This window comes from Pantherophis guttatus, chromosome 3, assembly GCF_059756535.1.
Source record: "Pantherophis guttatus breed Tessera chromosome 3, ASM5975653v1, whole genome shotgun sequence".
Lineage (NCBI taxonomy): Eukaryota > Metazoa > Chordata > Lepidosauria > Squamata > Colubridae > Pantherophis > Pantherophis guttatus.
In genome coordinates this window covers 119,403,045-119,428,022 of record NC_142065.1, presented here as the reverse complement: position 1 = coordinate 119,428,022, position 24,978 = coordinate 119,403,045, and the positions used below count along the sequence as shown (strand labels likewise).

At 40.8% G+C, this 24,978-nt stretch overlaps 2 protein-coding genes across 7 annotated transcripts in view; one reads left to right on the top strand and one right to left on the bottom strand.

The window, feature by feature from the left end:
* The window catches only part of LOC117662305 (histidine--tRNA ligase, cytoplasmic-like), a 114,823-nt gene that overhangs the window by 58,273 nt on the left and 31,572 nt on the right, over window positions 1–24,978 (bottom strand). For all 6 annotated transcript variants that reach the window (XM_034411641.3, XM_034411644.3, XM_034411643.3 and 3 more), the window contains 2 exons: window positions 16,618–16,737; window positions 594–689 (listed from right to left, as the gene is read on the bottom strand). In XM_034411641.3, the coding sequence (XP_034267532.1) occupies window positions 594–689; window positions 16,618–16,737 (216 nt within the window). The remainder of the gene's footprint in view (window positions 1–593; window positions 690–16,617; window positions 16,738–24,978) is intronic.
* On the top strand, window positions 9,064–11,017 carry LOC148114802 (uncharacterized). The gene has a single exon (XM_087891225.1). The coding sequence runs from the start codon at window positions 9,867–9,869 to the stop codon at window positions 10,905–10,907; it is 1,041 nt and encodes a 346-aa protein (XP_087747351.1). The 5' UTR covers window positions 9,064–9,866; the 3' UTR covers window positions 10,908–11,017.

The window sequence follows — 24,978 nt, the reverse complement described above, 5'->3', positions numbered from 1 at the left end:
AGCCTGTCCTATGCTATCCCGTTCTCTCCAGAGTTATTTTCAAGTTGGGAGTGGGAGTAGAATTAATTAGCATCACAGCATGTTATAATAATATAGGAAATACTAATGCTCTGATGGTCTTTTCGAAAAATCCTTTCTTAGTGAGCACCTAGAAGCCAAGAGGAACAAACATGGCAAATTTCAAGTTTGTAGGCTTTACGGTTCTGGAGATTTCGTGATTACGGTGTGAGTGGTTTTCACTTTTATATACAGTATATAGATACACATCTGCCTACATGTAATTAAGTAACTTCATAGTTTTCTGTAAAAGCAGGCTGTGAAAATAATCCACAGAAATGGAATACTTTAGCAATGGATCCCAAGATATTTTGTAACTTCTGTTACAGTGGCATCAAATTGTCTGGATTCTTATATATTTCCCTTTCTTCAACTCTAGTTGAAAACTTATTTAACCAACAAGTTAAACTATCAAAATAAAGCTTCCAGTCTATGGACTGAGCTTGAATAGTTCTGATCCCAGAATATGGAATGTAAGTTCAAAATGCCTTCTTGCCATTTTATATTTAGGCCAGGAATACCAGGCCTTAGGATACAGTCAAATCATAGCGAAGCGATAGCAGCTCTCCTCCTTGGTCTTTCAGATCATAGATGAGCTTTGAGTCTTCTCCATATTTCCCTGTTAAGGTTTCCTAAAAAGAAAAGAATAGGAAAGAAGACAGGAAAAAGAAATAAAAAAGAACAGATAAGAGCAACAGTAAATCATGTTGTTACAAAAGATCAATAAAAATTCTACTCACAATGTGCTTACAAAGGTCACAATTACTGAATAAAAATAATAATACTGAATAATTTATATTCCTTTCTTCTACTTCCTATAATAGTAGCTTAAACAAAACAAAAACCCATAAAACAAAAACCAGTAAAATTAATCAATTGTAATATAAATGTCAAAATAATGAATAGCAGTGATATAAATAGGAAAGGAAGACCAGTGTAGGGAGGGCATTCCACCAGGTAGAGAGACCAGATTTTAAAGCAATTTACCTTTTTGCTTTACTTCATTGTGCTAAACCTTTAAAGCGAATGCATGGCAGATTTAACTGAAACACTGTTTCAGAGCCATGACAATACCACAGAAACTGGACGTTGGTCTTACCTGATACGTCCGTTCTCGAGTAGTAAGAAACGCCAGTCAGGCTGGGTAATCGGCTCCTTTATCCAGCGATGACCGGGTCTGCACTAATTTGAATAGCTCCGCCCTCTTCTCCAGTGTTTCGGCGAGGGCCATGGCGCAGACCGTCGTGTCTTCCTGAAATGATAGAGAATTAATATCCAAACCCCCCTCCCATCCATTCCGGAGGGCCGGACCAGGGGCGGGGCTGACTGGCGTTTCTTACTACTCGAGAACGGACGTATCAGGTAAGACCAACGTCCATTCTCCGAGGTGAAGAAACGCCAGTCAGGCTGGGGACATACCAAAGCTAGGTGTCACCAGGGAGGGAACTCCGGCCCGCCGGCTTCTATGAACGAAGCACCTCCTGCAGGACCCGGCGACCAAAGGCAGCGTCCGCAGAGGCGAAGGAGTCCACCCGGTAATGTCGAATGAATGGAGAGATCGACGTCCATGTTGCCGCCCGGCAAACCTCCTCCAGAGTAGCTTGGGTGGCCCAAGCCGCCGACGTGGCGGCGCTCCTAGTCGAGTGGGCCGTGATGCGAGGCGGAACTGGGAGATGTTGCTGTTGATATGCTGTGGCGATAGTGGCCCTGATCCAACGCCCTATGGTGACACTGGAGACTCTGGCACCGATGGAAGCAGGTTGAAAAGATACGAAGAGGGCCTCCGTTCTACGGAGAGGGGCCGTCCGAGAGATGTAAATCTTTAATGCTCTACGAACGTCGAGGAGATGCCAAGACCTTTCCAATCGATGCCCCGGCCGCGGGCAAAAATCCGGTAGCACGAGCTCTTGAGCTCGGTGGAATCTAGAGTTGATTTTGGGTAGGAATGCCGGATCAAGGCGGAGGACCACCCTGTCAGAATGAAAAATGCAGAGGTCGCTGCGGATTGATAGGGATGCCAGCTCGGAGATTCGGCGTGCTGAGGTGATGGCAACGAGGAAGGCCACCTTGAATGACAAAAAGCGGAGGGACACTTGACAGAGCGGCTCGAACGGAGACAGAGTTAAGGCATTCAGAACCTTGTTGAGGTTCCATGTAGGGTAGCGATGAATTGGGGGAGGGCGGAGGTTGACCGCCCCCCGAAGGAAGATGCGAATGTGAGGGTGACGAGCGACGGAATCCGGAGAATTGCAGGATAGAATAGAAGCGATGGCTGCCACTTGACGTCGCAGTGTATTTGGAGTCAAGCCGGAATCAAACCCGTCTTGAAGAAAGCAAAGGACTTGCAGAACAGAAGCTGACAGTGGATCAATGGAGGAGCGTCTGCACCACTTAGAAAACGATTGCCACGTAGCTTCATAAATACGTGAAGTAGACGGTCGGCGAGCCGCCTGCATCGTGGAAATCACTCTGGTAGGGATCCTGGCTTCCCCTAAGAGGAACCGCTCAGCCTCCAGGCGGTTAGATGGAGCCAAGCGGGATCTGGATGATGTAGAGCCCCTTGAGTGAGTAATATCCTGGAGTCCGGAATGCACCAGTGAGGTGCTATTGACAGTGACAGAAGATCCGCATACCAAGGTCTGCGGGGCCAGTGTGGTGCAATTAGGATGAGTTCCGCTCTTTCGTCCAACATCTTCCGGAGAACCCGGGGGATGAGAGGTAGAGGAGGGAAGGCATATAGGAGTCCTGTTGGCCACGGGGTGCGGAGAGCATCCGTGGCCTCGGCCTGAGGATCCGGAAAGCGAGAGAAGAACCTTGGGAGCCTGTTGTTCTGGCTCGAGGCAAAGAGGTCTACTACTGGGAGGCCAAAGCGGTCCGTGATGTCGTGGAATAGAGGGAGAGGAAGGCTCCATTCCCCGTGATCCAATCGAGAGCGGCTGAGGGCATCCGCTTGGAGGTTGGTTGTCCCTGATATGTGATCCGCCCTCAGTGAGGTGAGATGCGTCTCGGCCCACCGACCAAGGAGGACCGTTTCTGCTAGCAGGGCCCTGGAATGAGTGCCCCCCATTTTGTTTATATGAGCCTTCGTGGCCATGTTGTCGGTTAGAACAAGGACGTCCTTGCCCTCCACAAGAGATTGGAACCGAAGGAGAGCTAGTCGAACCGCACGCAGTTCTAGATAATTGATGTTGTTGCGGCGTTCTAGCCGGGACCACTGACCCTGGGCCATATGATGAAGGAGATGGGCCCCCCAACCTGTCAAGCTGGCGTCCGTTGTGAGGATCAGGCGAGGAGGTTCTCTGAAAAATGAGCCTTTGGAGATAGCGTCCGAAGTCCACCATCTGAGGGAAGAGATGACTAATCGAGGCAGGCGAATACAGGACCGTGAAGAGGCTTGACCCGCTTGTTGATGGGGAAGGAGAAGCCACTGGAGCTCCCTACTATGTAACCGGGCCCATGGGACAATCCCAAAGGTGGAGACCATCTTACCAAGCAGGCCGGATAACCTTAGGAGGGACGCTGATTTCTGTGAAATGCACAGATCGGCCGAGGCTTTAAGACTGGCCTGACGGTCGGGAGAAAGGAATACCTGGGAGGAAAGGGTGTCAATAGAAGCCCCAAGATGGACAATACGAGTAGATGGGGAGAGATGGCTCTTAGCCCAATTCACAGAAAAACCATGACTTTGCAAGAGGTTTAGGACAATAGAAAGGTCAGCGTGTGCAGAGGGGATAGAGGAGGACATAACTAAAATGTCGTCCAAATAAAATTGTAAACGAATAGGGAGAGAACGAATATGGCCAATTAGGGAGGCCATAATCTTAGTAAAGACCCTAGGGGCTGAAGACAGACCAAAGGGTAGGGCCCGGTACTGGTAATGGAAACCCATGTAGTGGAAACGGAGAAATTGGCGGTGAGAAGGGTGAATAAGAATATGGAGGTAGGCCTCTGTGAGGTCTATGGAGGAAAGAAAGTCACCAGGTCTAAGGCATTCTAGAATGGAAAACAACGTGTGCATCTTGAACCGGCGGTAAGTTATGTACCGGTTCAAGGCTTTGAGATCTAAAATGGCTCGCCAGCCTCCCGATGTTTTCCTTACAATGAAGAGGCGGGAGTAAAAACCCCGTCCCCGCTGGTCAGGGGGAACGGGTTGGATTGCCCTGATAGATAAGAGATGGGATATAGCAGAGGAAACCAAGGCCTGTTTAACTGGATCCTTGGAGAGAGGGCAGGAAAGAAAGAGTGAGGGAGGAGGTGAAGAAAATTCTAACAGAAGGCCTGAATTTATGGAAGACAAAACCCAAGCGTCAGAAATGGAAGACCGCCATTGGTCATAAAAAAGGGAAAGGCGGCCTCCAATTGGAGGATCCCCCTTGAATCTATCTGCCTCTCCGGGAAAACCGACCCCGACCCCCCCGAAAGGAGCGTCTAGGTGGGAACCGACCCCCCGTTCTGACCTGACTGTCGGGCTGGGATGATCTTGGCAGGAACGGACGCTGGAAGCGGGACTGGAAGGAGGAATCCGATGCCCGAAAGGACTGGAGGCGAGGATAAGGTGAGTAGCGGGAGTCGGAACGTCGATGTTGGGAAGGGAGGAACTTGCGTCGATCCCGAGTCTCGACCAGGAGAGGTTCCAAGGACGGACCAAAGAGATTTCCGGATGAGTAAGGGGAGGATGCTAGCTGCCACTTGCAGCGCATGTCCGCCTGCCAGTTCCTAAGCCATAAAAGGCGGCGGGAAGTGACAGAGGAACTCAGGGCCTTTGCTGCAAAACGGGTAGCGTTCAGGGTTGCGTCAGCCGAGTATTCTAGGGCAGCTGTGATTTTGTTGATGTCTTGTTGAACCCTGGAATCAGAGTGAGGTAAGTGGTCCCGGAGTTGTTTGATCCAGAGGAGTGCGGCCCTGTTGAAGAATGAGGCCGCAGAGGATGATTTAATAGACCAGGCAGCTGCGAGATGGCCCTTGATCAGCGTCTTTTCTGCGCGCTTGTCCTCAGGGCGAAGAACATCCTCTGGTGTTCCTGTAGGATGTGATGGGTTGGCCAAAGCCACGATTGGAGCGTCGACAGTGGGAGGCTGAAGGAGGTCAGACATTGCAGGAGCAGCGTTGTAGAGGCGCTTGTCCAGATTGTTAGGGCTTGGACCGGCCCCAGGCAAGGACCATTGATGACGAAGAACATCCAGAAACAGCTTTGGTGCTGGAATGGTTTCAGGGGCCACAGTCGGCTCAGCAAACAAGGCTGAAGCAGGATCAGCAGAGGAAGATGAGGACTCTGGAAGGGGAACCTCGCCAAGTCGGGTGGTAGCAATGGCCTTAAATAGGAGAGAGCGGAACATCTGAGGGCGGAAAAGGCCTATGAAGGGGGACTTATCTGGGCTCAGACCCTCATCCTCAGATAGAGCGGAGTCAGGGGCCTCCTCGGGCTCGGAGACAGCTGCTTCTTCCGTGGCCAGCTCTAAATCATCCTGATCCATGTCCAAAGAAGGATCAGCTTCAGGAAGATGGCGAAGGTCTCCTGTGGATTGGAGGACTGGAGCTGGGTTAGGAGACTGAAGGCCTGCCTGTTGGAGGCATTGGGTAAAGCCCTGGCGCATAGCCCTGATGAGGAGGGCTTCAAATGCCTCTGGGAGAGGAGGGATTGGATCCTGATGAAATGAAGGAGCTGCAGGAGCAGGCAATTGGGAGGATTGCAGAGGGGAGGGTGAAGGAACAGAGCCAGCCTCAGTCTGGAAAAGAGGCTCCTTGCCCGGTGGAAGGGCAGGTTCCAAGGGGGCTGGGCGATCAGGGGAAAGGCTTCTGACACTACGGGCTTCGTCTTGGACTGCCAGCCCTGCCAGCCCTGAAGATGAGGCCTGCCCTGCCAGCCCTGAGGATGAGGCCTGTGGAGGGAGGCGATCAGGTGAAGTGGGCCTTGTTCTGGAGGAGGCCCTGTTAAAGGCCTTCTCCATGGCTTTGTGGCGCCGCTGCTCCTCTCTGGAAGACGCTGGCGTGGCCTGGGATGAAGAGGTCTTACTGGCCTTATGAGACCTTGATGGCATGGCCAGGCTTGAAGGCCCTTCTAGGGGATCGGAGGAGGGCTTACGAGAGCGATTGCGGCCTCTTTGTTTGTCAGCCATAGCCCGAATTAATTTATGCCCCTTTAAAATGGCCGCCGTCCCAAGCGCGCCAAAAATAAACAGCCCAGAAACTTACAGACGAAAAGGCTCTGCTCCGTAGTTTATTCTCTGCAGCGTTCAGGCAAGCAATTAAGCAGAATCGCTAGCTCGAGGCTATTACTGCGATGTTTTTCAGGGAGCTTGCCGATCGTCAACAAAGGGCGGCTGCTGGGCTAATCGCCTTTGAAATGCAGCGCCGAGTAAAGGAGGCAGGAATTTACCGCTAATGAGGGAATCTGTCAGCCGACAGATTCTAAGCTGGAGCCCCGGCTAGCGGCAATCCAGGAAGCCTCCAACCAGGAAGAAGTTGATTAAATTTAGCCAGATACCAATTAGATGAAATTAAGTTGAAATTAGGTGGAATTCAGTAGAAAAAGCAAGCGAGAGCTGAAGACACGACTATCCAGTCAAGGACCGAGTCGAAACACTGGAGAAGAGGGCGGAGCTATTCAAATTAGTGCAGACCCGGTCATCGCTGGATAAAGGAGCCGATTACCCAGCCTGACTGGCGTTTCTTCACCTCGGAGAAAGGCACTTGTACATGGCTTTTTCTTGTATGGGTAGGAGGAAAGCCCATGCCTTCTAATATTTGGGATTAGTATTCTATAAAGGAGGATTTCCAGCAGATTTTATTTGGCTAATCATTGACAGCTCTAGAGGGCGATGCTCATCTCCGTTTCAAGGCCATTGAGCCAGTGCTGTCCGAAGACATTTCTGCAGTCATGTGACCAACATAACGGACTGCTGCTACCTTCCCACCGAAGTTGTACCTATTTATTTACTTGCATTTGTATCCTTTTGAACTGCTAGGTTGGCGAGAGCTGGGGCAAGGGCGGTAACTCACCCCATCGTGTGGAGCTCAGGTCTCAAGCCTGGGCTGCCAGCTTTCCAGCTGACAAGACCAGCATCTTAAGTGCTGAGCCACCATGCCACCCTTTCATCTTATAGGAATTTGGAAAACATATTATGAATATATTAGCTAAACAGTGTTAAAATCCTCACTGATCACCAAAATATTCTTCTTCCCTAAAAGAAAATAGCAAGCAAAATTTATATGGTGTCCAAATGAAAATACATGCAAAGAAGAATGCCACAAATAATGTTAACAGTATTCCTGAGGTTCATTTTTGCAGCCTTAGTAATTACCTAATTACTGAGAACTGAAGTGAGAGTCTGAAGGTGGACGATGAATGAGCTACTGGCTTAAATGATGGAATCAGACAGATCCTATACTTATAAAAGACAGTTACAGCCGGAGAATCACAAAAGAACCAATTGGAATTTAGTATTGTTCCACATAAATTTCTCATAATTTTCCTAAACCTAGAGGATTTTTTAAGTATGAACACATAATTCATCATTTATACATTGTAAGTGATCTGATACCTGGTGCATTCTACATTGTCTCTGCAGGATATTTATATTTTGGTGGAATCAGTCAGTGATAACATTTAATGATCAGAATATTACTAGAGATAGTTACGAAAATATTCTTAAGAGGCTGTTGCTATATTTTCTGAAACTCAACTTCCTTTGGAGTTTTCAAATCTAGCCTTTAAAGAAAATGATTAGATAGAAATGTCTCTCAAACAGAGTGGATAAAAATTAATGATTTTTTTTTTAAAATAAAAAAAATCAGATTTTTTGATTTAAATCGGATTTTTTTTTATTTTTATCAAATTTATTTTAATAAAAAACTTTTGGGGTAAAAATCTATCGTAAGATAGTTTTCTATTTAAGATACATAAATAATTTAATTTATTCAGCATGAAATGGAGCTTAGTTATGTAGCATGAGGCTGTATATTCTGCAAAACTGGGACTATCGGTGAGTCAACAGTGGGTCAAAGGAGTAGCAGAGATGACAGTTGCTCTTTAAAAATTATGATTTAAATCGAGTTGACTTAAATCAAGCCTTTTTACTAGTGATTTACATCATGATTTAAATTGTGATTTAAATCAACTCGATTTAAATGAAATCCACCCTGCTCTCAAACTTTATTTATATTGGTCCTGAAATCAGACACACCTATTATTGTGTTTCCCCGAAAATAAGACCCTGTCCTATATTTTTTTGAACCCTGAAATAAGCACTTGACCTTATTGCCATGCACTCAAAAGCCTGATTGGGCTTATTATCAGGGGATGTCTTATTTTGGGGCAAACAGGGTATATGGTAGGAATCCAACGGGAAAGCCAAATTTCCTACTCAGATTTCCAGCAAATTCCAATTGAAAACATGGAATGTTTTCATCCTAGAAGAGAAAGCTTTACTAAGTGCATTCTTGCCTGGTGACTTGTTGTTCAGCCAAATTAGACCAACTGAGAAATTGTTTAATCCAAGAACAGACATGTCTCCAGGATTCATGAATAGACACAACTATGGTACTGAGGGAATGTAAATAACTCATAGATGAAAAAGGAATTGAAGGATTGGATTATCTCAGGAAGTTAAATCCTAGAAGTTGAATCCTAGTTAGCGATGAGAAAGGTGAGAATAGAGGTGAGATCACATCAAAAAAGAATTCCTGGTCCAGTGAGGGCAATGTGAATCAAACAAAGTATAAAAGCCCAATAACAGATATTCAATAGCTGTTACAAACTGACTTGATAAGGAAGGATCCAGATGAGGCGTTGAGAAGAAATCCAAGAAAAAAAATTATTAAAGTTTCACCAAGTAGATATTGTTTACCCAGTAAGGGCCAACATTAGGATTTTAGTCCATTCAAAGATTAATTTGTGTCCCTTGATTCTAGCATTGAGCAATTCTCTGGTCAGTCTTAGGGCTGTATGATTTTTAAGACTCAATACAATCAGTACAGCTATTATATTTTTTCAATGTTATCTTTTTTTATTTTGGCAATTTCACTCCTAATGTAATAGCCAACAACACAGTCAAATGGTCACCTATTCCCTCCTTATTATGTTCTACACATGTTGTTTTCTTGTCTAGAGTTCTCATTTAAGATAAGTTGTAAAAATGTACCATGACACTAAAAATGTGCCTTTACGTGGTTATGGCCGTGGTGGTGTGAGGACGTTTTCTCCACTTCGCAGGGCATTTTACGGAAGATAAATGTGGATTAAAGTGTTTGAAATGTACCGATAAGAGCCAAAATTTTATAAATTGTATCGGAAGAGCTACTGGCCCAGCAGACTGATTTTGGAATCGGTAGGTCACCCTGAACCACTCGAATTTTGAAGCCTTTCATAGCGTGGGAAAGTGGAAGGAGTGAGAGGTGACCAGATAGGCAGTCGCAATTGTGTATTTGGAGCAAATAGTTGCCTTTTGTTCTCATTATTATCGCGATCTGTGTTTGTTTTTGCTGTGGGGTAAAGGCACGGAACATCAAAAGACCGGTGGAAAGGGGGTTTTTTTGGGAAGAATATGTGAATTTTAAGTTGATCTTTTGTATGTGAAAGTGCCTGAGTCGAAGCGGCAAAACGCATTTCTGGGCAGTGCCTTCCAACGGATGTTAGCTTTTTCTTTTTTTTTTAAGGGAAATTACGCAAGCTGAATTGAGAACTATAAACTTTTATTGTTGGTCCTTTTGAGTGCAATAATAAGCTGTCTCAGCTTTAATTGTGGATTGCTGTCCCTTAATCTTCATTACAGACCCTCTTGGCAAAAGTGGATAAATAAAACTTATTAAAAATGGCGACCCAACAATCTTTAGAAATGCAACAAGTTGCTGTGGCCTTAACTAAAATTGGTGAAAAGATATCAGGACTGTCAGATAGTATGGATAATATGATATTGGAAATTAAAAGAATGAAGCAAGAAATGAATGAAAATTTTGCAAAGCAAACAGTAGAAATGACAATAATTAAAGATGAAATTGAGCAGATTCATACACATGATGCAAAGATAGATTGGCAAATTGGAGAAATCTTTTTTAAAAATGAACAACAAGACAAAAAAAATTGTCTTTTGGAAGAAGAAGCGAGGAAATATAATCTGGTTATTCGAGGAATTCAAGAAGAAAAAGTGGACAATTTGAAACAACGAGTTTTAAAATGGCTCAATGACCTGGATACACAAATCACATTTACAGCAACAAATCTGGCAAGTGTTTTTAGAATTGGGTATAAAAGACAAAACGGCTTAAATAGAAATGTACTTGTCAGATTTGCAAATCTTAGTGACAAACTGGAAGTGATGGTGAAAGTGAGAGAGATGGGTGAAGCTTTGAAATTTGAGGAGAAAATTATTCAAGTCTTTCCGGATATATCAAGAGAAGAAAGAGCGTGGAGATTTTTTTTGAAGCCAATTACAAAGGTTCTGAGAGACAATGGAATTAAATATAACTGGAGGCCGCCACAGCAACTAAATTTTTTTTATAAAGGAAGAATGCAAATAATTACTTTGGAAACAGATGCAGTGTTATACTTACATGAACTTGGATTGATTGTAAAGTATGAGGACATAACAGAGATAAAAGATCAAATGCTCAAGATGGGTGGAACATATGCAAAAACATCAACACCAGAAGAAAAAGGGGCTGCTGGAGGACAAGACCCTAAAGGATTAAAGCGGAAGGAAATCTCACCTGCGATGGTTGAACAAAAGAAAAGTCGTGATGATATAATGGGAGATGGAGCGGATAAGAAATTGAAGGATCTTGAAAAAGAATTGCAGGAAGCTGAGTGCGGGGAGAAGTTACCACCCTTTTCTCTGAGAGATGAATTTAAGTAGACTACCCGAAAGAAGTGACCCGGCCATTAGCACGTCCCCTCTCCCCCACTCTCTTTATAGAGGCGGAAACCAATTGAGGATGTGGGGGACGAAGATTGTTTGTTAATTAATGTTTGATGTGTCTTTTGCCCCTTTTTATTTTTTTTTTATTTTTTTATTTTATGTTGAATGTTGTTTGGAATGTGGGAGATTGGTGTTGGGATCTGGGCACAGAAAGGAAGAGGAGGGGAAAGGATTAAAAAAGTTACAGTTTAAATGGGTTTAATAAAAATAATGACATGGAATGTGAAGGGTACAGGGAATCAGATCAAAAGAAGACGATTGGAACTTAAAATTAAAAGAGATCTACCAGATATATTATTTTTGCAAGAAACCCATCAGAAATCTGAAGGCTCAAATAAAATGTATATAAAGGGTATGCAAATTTATGAAAAATCTTTTGGAACTTCAAAAGCTAGAGGAGTTGCAACATTGATATCAGATAGGGTATATTTTGAAAAAGAACAAGTAATCATGGATGAAGAAGGAAGATATGTAATAATTGTGGGAAATATTAATGAGGAAAAAGTGACATTGGTTAATTTATATCTACCGAATGAGAAGCAAAAAGAATTTCTTGAAAAAATAACTAAAATTTTGGAAATTGAAAGTGTAGGGAAAGTAATTGTGGCTGGGGATTTTAATTTAATTAGAGATAAAATAGATAGTACTAACCCCACTCGTTGTGGAGGAGCAAATAAAATGGGGACCTTAAATAAATTGATGTTTCGAAACGGCGTGGTGGATGCCTGGAGAGAAGTGAAAGGAACTGAAAGAGTGTATACTTTTTACTCTAAAATACATAATACATATTCAAGAATTGACTATATTTTAGTTTCTAAAGATTTGTGGGTAAGATAATAATGTGGTTAAGATAGATGTGGGAATTTTTAAGGATTCTGATCATGCAGAAGTTACGATGGAAATAGATTTTAATTTTGAGAAAAAAGGAAGTTGTTGGAGATATGATGAAAAACTGTATAAAAATGAGGAGGATAAAAAATGGATATTTAAAAAATGGGAAGAATGTTGGAGATTGAATGATAATGGAGAGGTTAAATTTGAAATTGTTTGGGATGCGATGAAAGCAGTGTTTAGAGGGGGAAGTATCAAGTTATCAAGCAGAAAATATAAAAATTATAAAAATAAAATTGAAAAAGATAAAAGCCAGATTAAGGAATTGGAGAATCAATTTTTGCTTACTAAAGAAAAAATTTTTTTTGGAGGAACTAAATTTGCTAAAAAATAAATTGATAAAAGAAGATATAGAATTGGTAAAAAAGAATATGAGATATTTAAATAGGAATTTTTTTGAATTTAGCAATAAAAACTCTAAGTTATTGGCAAGGATGGCGAAAAATAAAAGAGAGAAGAGAGAAATTGGAGCCTTGATAGATGATAAGGGTATAAGATGCTATAAAAAATTAGAAAAATGCGAAGTGGTCAGGAATTTTTTTCAAAATTTATATTCGAAAAAATTAATTGATCGGGAAAAACTGAGAAGTTATTTAGAAAAACATGTGAAAATTGACCAAACATATAAAGACTTGATGGAAGAAGATATAACACAAGATGAGATTAATGGAGTAATACAAAAAATAAAATTAGGGAAAGCTCCAGGTGAAGATGGATTACCTGCTGAGTTTTATAAAGAATTTAAGGAAATAATAATACCAAAATTGCAAAAACTATTTAACGGAATTTTACATGGTGGAGAAGTTCCGTTGTCATGGAATAGAACGGTGATATCTATAATCCCTAAACCAGATAAAGACTTAGAAAGGATTGAGTCCTATCGGCCCATCTCCTTAATTAATCAAGATGCAAAGATATTTACCGCCATTATAAGTAATAGATTAAGTAGATTTATAGATAGATATATAAGTTATAACCAAGTAGGCTTTGTGAAGGGTAGATACATGAGTGATATTGTCAGAAGAGTATTAAATATTATAGATGTTGCTGAATATAATGCTGATAAAATAGGTATAGTATCATTAGATATTTTTAAAGCTTTTGACTCTGTACAATGGGAAACTATTAAAACAATTGTTGAGGTACTAGGTTTTGGTAATAAGTTTATACATGTTATTTCAAAACTGTATCAAAAAAGTAGTGCAAGAGTGAAGGTGAACGGAAGGCTGACAGAAGAGATAAGATTGGAAGCGGGTACGAGACAAGGATGTCCCCTGTCTCCAACATTATTTTTATTAGTTATGGAAATTTTGACTAAAATGATAGAAAAAGATGAAGAATTGGAAGGGTATAAGGGATATAAGATAAATCTGTATGCGGATGATACTTTGATTATTTTAAAAGATATAGAGAAAGATTTGAAAAAGATACATAAGCATTTGGAAGAATTTGAGGAAATGACAGGTTTGAAAATAAATTGGTCAAAATCTGAACTATTAATGAATAATAATGGTAAGGAGTGGGAGAATATGCAAGAACAACTTGGGATAAGGATTAAAAAAACATTGAAATATTTGGGCATAACACTTTCACTCAAAGTTAAAGAAATGAAAAAACTAAATTATGATGTGGTGATGAATGAAATTGAGAAAAAGATAGATAAATATAAAATGATAAAGTTGTCTTGGTTTGGTAGAATTGCAATGTGTAAGATGATGTTGTTGCCAAAGTTCAATTTTTTATTTGAGATGTTACCGTTAAACTTGACAGAGAAAGATATTGAAGGATATCAGAAGAAATTGGATAAATTTTGCAATGGTGGGAAAAGACCTAGATTAGTGAAGAAAATGTGGTATCAAAATCAAAAGGAAGGTGGATTGGGAATCCCCAAACTACTCAATTATTATTGGGCTTATGCTATTCGGACTGTGGTAAAAATATTTAAAGGTGAAGATAGTCATTGGAGAAATTTAGAATTAAAAGACATCCAAGAGATTTGGCTCAACATGGTTTTTAGATAAAGCAAAATCAAAATGTGTAATTAATAGCTATTGGTTAAAGGGACTGAGTAAAATTTGGAATAAATTTGTTAAAAGTTTAATTACAGATATAATTTTGTTAGGGAAGACAATTGAAAATTGGCCGATTAAAACTAATATAAGTCGCGATAGGGTAATGGAAGATGAGAATATACAAATTATAATAGATTGGTTAAAAACTTTAGAAAATGAAAGGAGGAAAAAAGAAATCATTGAAAAATTGGGTTTAGGCTGGTTTGAAAAAATACAGATAGAAAAATGGACTAAGAAGGTAAGGGACAATTGTTCGATAAGTAGAAGCAAAACTGAATTTGAACATTTAGTATTCCAAATTATGAAAGATGAAATTAGGCTAAAGGGACTCGTTAGTAAGATATATAAGATTATAAATTTTGAAGGAAAACCACAAAGGGTGATGAAGATGAATTGGGAAAAAGAACTTAATATTAAAATATCAGATTTAGATTGGAATGTGAATTGGAAGAGTAGAATTATGAAGACTATCTGTAAGGATTAAAGAGCATAATTATAAGGTTGTTTGGAAATGGTATTTGACTCCATTAAGATTGTCACTGATGGATAACAAAATTAGTAAACAATGTTGGAGATGTGATATGGAATTAGGGACTTATGAACATATGTGGTACAAATGTGATAAAGTTAAAAAGTTTTGGCAACAATTGGAGAAAATGATATTTGAAATGATGGGGAAAGCAATAATATTGAGACCAGAAACTATATTACTGTTGATAATTAAGGAAATAGAACCAACAAAATATGAGAAAGAATTGATTAGAATTATGATTATAACGGGTAGAATTATAATAGCCAGATATTGGAAATTAGATGTGAATTTTAGAATAGAAGAATGGTATTGTGAAATGTGGAAATTAGCTCTAAACAATAAAATGACATGTGATATTAAAATTAGAAATGGTGACTATAAAGAAGATATTTTCTGGAAAATTTGGAAACCATTCGTGGACTATGCGCTGGGAAAATTGGATGCTTCGGTACCTGTACCCCGAGAACGTGGATTTTGGCGATCATGAGGATATATCCGAAGAACCAAATCTTCCTTTCTTATGTATAGCACAGGGTGAAGTATTGTATATGTTGTTTGTAATGTTATTTTAATAATAAAAATTTATAAAAAAAAAAAAGATAAGGAAGGATCCAGATGAGGAGGCGTTGAGAAGAAATCCAAGAAAAAAAACTATTAAAGTTTCACCAAGTAAATATTGTTTATCCAGTAAGGGCCAACATTAGGATTTTAGTCCATTCAAAGATTAATTTGTGTCCCTTGATTCTAGCATTGAGCCAATTCTCTGGTCAGTCTTAGGGCTGTATGATTTTTAAGACTCAATACAATCAGTACAGCTATTATATTTTTTCAATGTTATCTTTTTTTATTTTGGCAATTTCACTCCTAATGTAATAGCCAACAACACAGTCAAATGGTCACCTATTCCCTCCTTATTATGTTCCACACATGTTGTTTTCTTTTCTAGAGTTCTCATTTAAGATAAGTTGTAAAGATGTACCATGACACTAAAAATGTGCCTTTACCAATATCTGAATCTTGGCTTCAAAAAGCTTCAAAGCTGGGCTTCTCTAGAGAAAAAGAAGATAACTGCTGAACTCCTCCAAATATTCAGAGTGACCACAGAGATATGAGTATGTCACTTCCCTGACCTTTTTCATAGTTAATCTGTAATGACTTTCCCTACAAAGGTGGACTAGTGCTCCCTGGTTCTTCCAAGAGTCACTGGTGTTTGCAATGCTATGACAGCATCATCTGCATAAAGCAATAAAGGTCTACTAGTTTGCAATGAATATGAGTATGTTAAACCCTTCCTTGCATGAAGGCATCTATCATTGCATTAATATAGTAACTGAAAAGAAGTGGGGTCAGTTGACTTCATAGTGTTAATTTTATGTGTTTTTTCTTAGCCTTTTCTAACTTTTAGTTTTAGGTTTTAGTCCTAGTGCAATGCTGATTATTTTATTTATATTTAAGTGTAAATTGAGGACATAGGATAGGTTCTTAATACATAGGTTTCTCTGGAGAGGAAATCTCCTATACATCAGTAAATTCTATAAATTTTTCTTTAAAAAAAAGATTTGTATTAAAACTACTTAAATGTAAAATAATTAACACTGCATGGGCAGCACATTCATAACTAGAAATAAGTAGCATTGAGATCCAAGATAAACAGCCATAGCAGGAATCTGCAACTTTAATGGACACCGAAAACCTTTAGGATTTTGAAAAAAGTATCCCAGCAGCTTCTATAAGCTGGTTGAAGTCAATTTTAAATTATTGGAATCATCCCTCTGATGATCATGCATCTCACTCTCACTTAGGGTGCTCCTACTCTCCATAGTTATATTCTTTCTGCACATGCTCTTCTCCCTCATCTCCCTCTGTCTTTCCCAAGAAGCTTCTCTTCCTCTGCCTGTTGCCCCCTTCTCTCTAAAAAAATAATCATAATTAGGAAGATCATAGCTTTTCCAAATACTGAGAAAGCTAACTATGGACTCTGAGTTCAGGATATAAAATTCATTGGAGGAATTACTTCTTAGAATATGTTTATTTCTATTTTATTTTCCCTCAGTTATTTGAAAGTCATAGATTTGAAGGTTATTCATTAAATAAGAAAATATACTGTACCTCTGGTCTGAACTGGTACCATCCCTCACTTGTGCCATCTTACCTTTAATTCAAATACTGGAGTATCTATGGTCTCAGCGCCATGACGTTTGAAGCATTGAGTAATGATATTGAAGACTTTTTCCCTGATAGCCATCTGTTTGGGATTATAATCCCGAGTACCCTGAAAGCAAAAATGAAATGTTGGAAGAAAACCTCAGCAGTGTCCTATTAAAAGTGTACTACATTAAGAAAGTGTAGATGTGTGGCTTGACACAGAGTATATCAAAAGAAAACAATTCACAGTATATCTTTATTATTTGGAACTTTTAGCGCAGTTAAAATAGAAGAAGTATGGGAACAACACAATGCAGATTTTGAAAGTTATGTAACTATAAGGATGGGTGGAACTTCTCACTTTCTCTCATAACTTAAATAGTTTCTATTAATTATTCCACAGTAGTTGTAGGGCAAACTGGATTATGTTCCTCATTTAATACATACTAGAAAGATGTGCATAGGAAGTATCAAACAACTGTACAGTATCTGCAAAAATCTACTCACTAAATCTTGTGAGACTGATTTCTGAGTTAATATAAATTGGACTGCAATCAGATGGATTCTATCAGAATAAGCTTGTTTAATAGAAAGTTATAAATATTAAATTTAAATATGACAATGAAAATGAATTGTAGGTTGTAAAATTATTTATAAAAATTATTCGTAACAAAACATTAATAAGATTGACAGAACTGTTAAAGAATGCATACTGCTAGATTCTAAAGTTTTGTTTCCAGAGGCTATTACATGATCACCATTTTATCAGATTAACTGGAATATGAAAAAGTGCAAGTACCAGCTATTCATATATCAAACTATGACAATTTAAGAATTTTAAACTGCATTTCCGGTGGAAGTCTGGGAACTTACTGGTATCATGTTGTGCAACGCCAGGTCCGTGGTAAATAAAGCCCCCCTCATTTGTGATTTTATACAGGACGGGGGTGCGGACCTGGTGGGTGTTACAGAGACCTGGTTGGGGCAGGAGGGGGGGGTCCCCCTCATTGAACTGTGCCCACTAGGTTTCTGTGCATTCCATCAGCTGAGGGCTCAGGGAAGGGGCGGTGGGGTGGCGGTTATTATTAAAGAAGATCTTGGTCCGAGCGAGGCCACTGTTCCTCAGATAGCTGGATATGAGTCCCTCCTTGTGAAGTGGGGCCGTGGGGTTCAGATGGGCCTGCTGACTGCGTACCTGGCTCCCTGCCACGTAGCAGCGGCCCTGCTCGCGCTGCTCGACGTGATAGCCGGGGTGGCGGTGGATACCCCCCAACTTATGGTCATGGGGGATTTTAACCTGCCATCTGTCGGCGATACATTGGAAGTGGCTCGGGAGTTCATGGCTTCCATGACGGCTATGGACCTGACCCAGGTAGTTCATGGCCCTACTCACACGGGGGAACACACTCTGGACTTGATTTTTGTCTCAGGTCAGTGGCTGAATGATCTAGATATAGGGGATTTAGTCATCGAATCCTTGTCATGGTCTGATCATTCGCTCCTCCGACTGGACTTCTGTACCGCTGCCCCCCCGCCGCAGGGAGGCGGAACCGGTTAGGTGGTTCCGCCCCAGGCGCCTGATGGATCCAGGTGGATTCCAGAGGGAGCTTGGGCCATTCCCTGAGGTTCTGGCTCATGACTCGACTGAAGACCTGGTGGCTGCCTGGGATAGGGCAGCCGCCGGAGCTTTGGATCGCGTCATGCCTTTGCGGCCTCTGACCCGGTGCCAATCCCATGTAGCTCCCTGGTTCTCTGAGGAGCTGAGGGAAATGAAGCGCTGGAAAAGACGCTTAGAGAGCGGTTGGAGGGCCAGCCGATCCAAATCTGACCGGACACTGGTGAGGTCTCATATTAAGACCTACCTAGTGGCGATAAAAGCGGCAAAATCTGACTATTTTTCTGCTCTTATCGCGTCAGCAGATAACTGTCCAGCCACCCTGTTTAGGGTGACCCATTCCCTGCTTCATCTGGGAGCGAGGGAAGACCCCTTACGGGGTAAAGCTGAGGACTTTGTGCAATATCTGCATGACAAAATCACTCAGATTCGGGAAGGATTGGACTCTGACTGGGTAGTTTCAGGCGGGATGACTGAGGTGGGCCTTGAGAATGTTATCTGGGAGGAGTTTGATCCGGTCGCTCCTGAGGACGTGGACAGGATTCTGGGCAGGCTTAGCATGGCCACATGTTTATTGGAACTGTGTCCCTCCTGGTTGGTGCTGGCCTCCCGGGAGGTTATACGAAGCTGGCTCCAGGGGATTATTAACGCTTCTTTGAGTGAGGGTTACTTCCCCGCTGCCTTGAAGGAGGCAGTAGTGAGGCTCCTCCTTAAGAAGCCTTCCCTAGACCCGGCTGTATTAGCAAATTATCATTTAGTCTCCAACCTTCGCTTTGTGGTGAAGGTTGTTGAGAGTGTGGTCGCGCGACAGCTTCCCCAGTACCTGGAGGAAACGGTCTATCTAGATCCGTTCCAGTCGGGTTTCAGGCCTGGGTACAGCACGGAATCGGCATTGGTCACGTTGGTTGATGATCTCTGGAGGGCTTGGGACAGGGACTGTTCCTCTGTCCTGGTCCTATTAGATCTCTCAGTGGCTTTTGATACCATCGACCATGGTATCATGCTGCGCCGATTGGAGGAGTTGGGGGTAGGGGGCACAGTGTTGCGGTGGTTTTCCTCCTTCCTCTCTGATCGGTCGCAGTTCGTGTTGATGGGGGGACAGAGACCGACCTCGAGGCGCCTTGTGTGTGGGGTGCCACAAGGGTCGGCTCTCTTGCCCCTTTTGTTCAACATTTATGTGAAGCTGCTGGGTGAGATCATCCGTGGTTTTGGGGTGAAGTGCCATCTGTATGCTGATGACACTCAGCTGTACATCTCCACCCCAGACCATCCCAACAATGCCCTTGATGTGATGTCCTGGTGCCTGGAGGCCGTGCGGATCTGGATGGGGAGAAACAGGCTCAGGCTCAACCCATCCAAGACCGAGTGGCTGTGGTTTCCGGCGTCCCGATATAGTCAGTTGGCGCCATCACTGACTATTGGGGGCGAGTCGTTGGCCCCCATGGAGAGGGCTCGCAACTTTGGTGTCCTCTGGACACACGGCTGTCTTTAGAAGAACATCTGACGGCTGTGGCCAGGGGGACTTTTTATCAGGTTCGCCTGATTCGCCAGTTGCATCTCTTTCTGGATCGGGACTCCTAATGCACGGTCACTCACACCCTTGTCACTTCCTGCCTGGACTACTGCAATGCTCTCTACATGGGGCTCCCCTTGAGGAGCACCTGGAGCTCCAGCTGGTCCAGAATGCGGCCACGCGGGTGGTTATGGGAGCGACATGGCGTTCCCATGTAACACCTCTCCTGCACGAGCTGCACTGGCTCCCGGTGGTCTTCCGGGTGTGCTTCAAGGTATTGGTTACCACCTTTAGAGTGCTCCATGGCTCAGGACCTGGATATCTATGAGACCGCCTTCTGCCACCGGCAGCCTCCCACTGGCCAGTACGCTCCCACAGAGAGGGGCTTTTCAGGGTGCCATTGGCCAAACAGTGTCTACTGGCCTGCCCTGTAGAACGAACTCCCCCCAGAGATACGGAGGATCCTGGATTTACGCACCTTCCACTGCACCCTCAAGACTTTCTTATTTCAACAAACTGGGCTGGCTTAACTCTTTTTAATTGTTTAATTTTAATTTGTTTTAAAAAAGGGGTATTTTAATTAGTATAGGCCAAATTTATTTAATACGTTTTAAATTGTTTTTTAAATTTTGTACTGTATGTCTTTTATCTTGGCTGTTCACTGCCCTGAGTCCTTCGGGAGTAGGGCAGTATATAAATCTAAACCTCTTTTTTCTATTCTTTTGTTGTGTACCTCTTTTTTTTTTTTTTTAAAGAGGTCTTTGCTTCCTGGATTTAAATTTTTTTTGTGTGATTGGAAGGGTTTTTGCTTTTTCCATTTTCTTTTCCATTTTTTTCCCCGAGACTATATCTTATACTTTTTCTATTTTTTTTATTGTTTGGTTGGACATTTTGAGCGAATATCTTGGTTTTGGAATTTTTTATTGGTGGATTTTTTATTTTTGTTCTGACTTGGCTGCTCCTGTTCTCCTGTTTTCTTTTTTTATCTTTTCTTTTTTGGCTTTTTGGATGATTTTTTAAAGTCTTTCTACCTTTTCTTTTTATATGGATTAAGCCTATGTGGATTAGGGTATCAAGAACCTGAAGAATCTGATTGATTTGGGAGCAGATCTGGAATTTGAATTTGGGATTTAAATAAAGGAACAGCTGGAACCTAAGAATTGGATTATTTGGATTACAAATTGGGTGGTGTGATTTGAAGAGACAAGATGAAGAAAACACAACATTTATCATCACCATCAATATCAACAGTGCCGGGCACCACAGGGCAAAAGACAACAGAAACTGCATCATAGCAAGAGAAAATTAACATGGAATTTAAAAATATGCTACACTATATATGAAGATCTCATGACAAGATTAGACAAGGTAGATGGGAGAATGGAAAAAATGGAAGGAGAATTGAAAGAAGTTAAAGAGATGATAGGGAAAAATGAACGACGATTGCAGCAAATGGAAGAAAAAGCAGAAGCAACAGAGAAAAAAGTTGAAGAGATGGACTTACAATTACTGATAAAAATCAGGAAAAAACAATTATAATTCTGGAAATGGATAAAGCTGATTATTACTTAAGATTCCAAAATATTGAAGAAGAAAAAGGAGAAAATTTAGCAGAGAAAATTGCAGAGATATTAGCAGAAGCAATGGAAGAAAGTAAGGAAAGGATATTAAATGGGATCAACAAAATCTATAGAGTGCACACAAGATATATGATGAGAAATAATTTGCCTAGAGAAATTCACGTCAGATTCACCAAGAAAACACTGAGAACAGAGATATTGCAATTGATGAGAAACACGACGATAAAGCACAAAGGGAGAGAAGTAGTGGCACTGAAACAAATTGCAAGAAGAGTGAGAGACCTGAGAAAAGAATATCAATTTCTTACGAAATGTTTGATAAAGAGAGGAATAAATTTTAGATGGTTGATTCCAGAAAGAATATTGGTGAACAGGCAAGAACAAAAATACAGATTAGACTCAATAGAGAAAGCAGAGTTATTTTATAAACAACACATAGATGTTCAAGAGGAAGAAAGATTGAGAGCTGAAAAAGGGGATGGACAACAGGAGGAGAAGAAAGAACAGCCAAGAGAGACAATGAGAGAATAAGATGAGAGAGCGTTAAGAGAAGGAGCAAGGGCGAAAGAAGTTAAAAAACAAAGAGAGGTAAGAATGACTAGATCGACAAAACAAGTAAATAAATAAGAAATTAAAATAGTATCTTTGAATATAAATGGACCAAACTTGGCAATAAAAAGAAGAAAAATATTCAACAAATTAGAGAAGTTAAAATTAAAAATTATATCCTTCAAGAAGTACATATTAGAAAGCAACATAAAAAGCTTTTGGAGCGAATAAAATTCGGGACATTGTATGCAACATTGGCTTCTCAAAGCAAAAGAGGAGTAGTATTTTACATTAAACAGACAATCCAATCCAAACAAATATTTGAGGATGAGGAAGGAAGAGTATTAATGGTAGAAATTGTAATGAACCACAAAAAATATTACTTGTGGGTATATATGCTCCGAATGAAAATCAAGAAGAATTTTATGAGAAACTACACAGGAAAATACTAGAACATGAATATGAGGATATTTGCATAATAGGAGATTTTAATTCGATTGTTGATAATGAGTTAGACTATAAATCTACAAAAGTGAATAAAAAACCAAGGAAGACACTTCTGAAAGCATTCTATGTAGATGAACTAAGCCTACAAGATGCTTGGAGAAAAAGAAACCTAAAGGAAAAACAGTACACATTTTATTCAAATAGATATATGTCATGGTCAAGAATAGATATGATGTGGATGTCCACAGATTTAATATCCAAGATAGACAAGATTGATATAGAAGCAAATATATGGGCAGATCACAATCCAATAATGATGATATGGAAAGGACAAAAAGAATGAGATGGACATTAAATCAAAGCTTATTAAATGGGAAAGACTTTATACAATATATGGAAAAAGAATTGACTTTTTTCTTTAAAGAAAACAGAAAAGAAGATACATCATTACAAAATGTATGGGATACTAGTAAAGCATATATAAGGGGCTTGATAATGACATACGGGGGGAAGAATAAACAGAATAAATTGGAAGAGGAGTATAAGAAATTAAAGAAAGAATTGCAAAAAACCCCACAAGACAAAAAAATTAAAAATTTAATGGACTTGGAAAAGCATAAACTGAACTTAATTGAGAATGAAGACTTGGCAAGGAAAATAAAATCAACAAAGCACATTTTTTTTGAAAATGCAAATAAACCAGAAAGATGGCTGCCATATAAAAGGAAAAAGAAAAAAGGAAACTGATAACTCAATTATTAGATCAAGATGTGAAGACATGTCATCAAAATGAGGAAAAGAAAAGAAAAAAATAATTGAGGAATATTATAAGAAATTATATCAACAAGAACAGATATCAGAAGAGAAAATAGAACAATATTTGGAAAAAGCAATGACTCCCAAAATACCAGAAAAATTCAAAACAGCACTAGAAGAAAGACTATCAATGATGGAACTGGTGGATGGGATTAAAAGGCAGAAAAATGGAAAAACCCCGGGACCACACCCCGGGACCAGCAGAGCTATAAAAAGATTGCAAGATGTACTAAGTGATACAATGTTACAAGTATTTAATGACTTATTAATAGAAGCCAAGGTGCTGAACTCATGGACGGAGGCATATATAACTCTAATACCAAAAGAAGAAACAGATTTACAACAAATAAAGAACTATAGACCAATTAAATGCAGCTTACAAAATATTTGCATCAATTATGGCGGAAAGATTGAAAAGGTTACTAAATGAACTCATACATTCAGACCAAAATAGTTTTTTGCCTAAAACACAAATTAGAGACAATATATGAATTATATTGGATATATTGGAATATTATGAGGTACATTCAGAGAAACAAATGGCATTGTTATTCTTAGATGCACAGAAAGCATTTGACAATGTGAATTGGCAATTTATAACTATACAATTACAAAAGATGGACTTTGGTGATAGATTCATTAATATGGTTAAGACTATATATAAAGACCAATCGGCAAAAGTAATAATAAAAGGTGAAATGACAGAGAAAGTAGATATCAGAAAAGGAACTAGACAAGGATGTCTGTTATCTCCATTGTTATTTATCTTGACCCTAGAAATTTTAAACAGAAAAATAAGGCAAGATAAAGAAATAAAAGGAATGAAAATTAAAAGAGAAGAATACAAGCTACAAGCATTTGCGGATGATTTAGTATTTATTATGGAGGAACCTATAGAAACAGGCCCAAAGCTAATGAGGCAAATAGCTGGATTTGGAGAAGTAGCTGGATTGAAAATGGACGTTGACTTACCTCTGAACGTCCCTTTTCGGCACGCTGCGAGTCCAATCCATCGGATGGAATTTTCTTCCAGTTACTAAGGAACTGAGTGCAGATTTTTTTCATTCCCTTGGCTGACCACGCCCACACCGTATCACCAACGTCAGTCTTTCCTCACGAAGGCACAGGAACTCAGGAACTCAAAGTCTAAAAGAAACTTCAACATCAACTATCAAGGTAGGAAAAAACCCCAGGGACAGAAAGCCAAACAGGGTGGGTATGGATTGGAGTCGCAGCGTGCCGAAAAGGGACGTTCAGAGGTAAGTCAACGTCCATTTTCCAGCATGCTGCTCCTCCAATCCATCAGATGGGATTTACCCAAGCTCAAAGATTCCTGGCGGGAGGCTGACTGCTCCCTGAGTCCCGGTAGTCTGCTACTTGTTGCAACACTCTTCGACCAAAAGAAGCCTCTGCCGATGCAAAGGAATCTATTTTATAATGTCAAATGAAAGTAGATGCAGATGTCCAAGAAGCCGCCCAACAGATGTCCAGAATAGAAGCCTGCGTCGCCCAAGCCGTTGAGGCCGCCGCACTTCGGGTTGAGTGTGCATAAACTTTTCCCAGCACTGGTTGGTGTTTGTTGGTATAAGCTGTCGCAATGCAAGCCTTGATCCAGCGACCTACAGTAGCCAAGGATACTTTCCGCCCCATGGTGGCTGGGTGGAACGAGACGAGCAAAGCCTCAGTAAGTCAAAAGGACGCAGTTTGCCTGATGTATCGTCGAAGGGCCCTTCTAACATCTAGGGTATGCCAAGTTGACTCCTGAGGGTTCCTCGGGTCCGGACAAAAGTTCGGAAGTATGATCTCCTGGGACCGGTGAAACCAGGAGTTCACCTTTGGTGTGAAAGA

Bases quoted from the DNA above. Each gene is read 5' to 3' on its own strand.
- LOC148114802 (XM_087891225.1), top strand. From the start codon at position 9,867: ATGGCGACCCAACAATCTTTAGAAATGCAACAAGTTGCTGTGGCCTTA.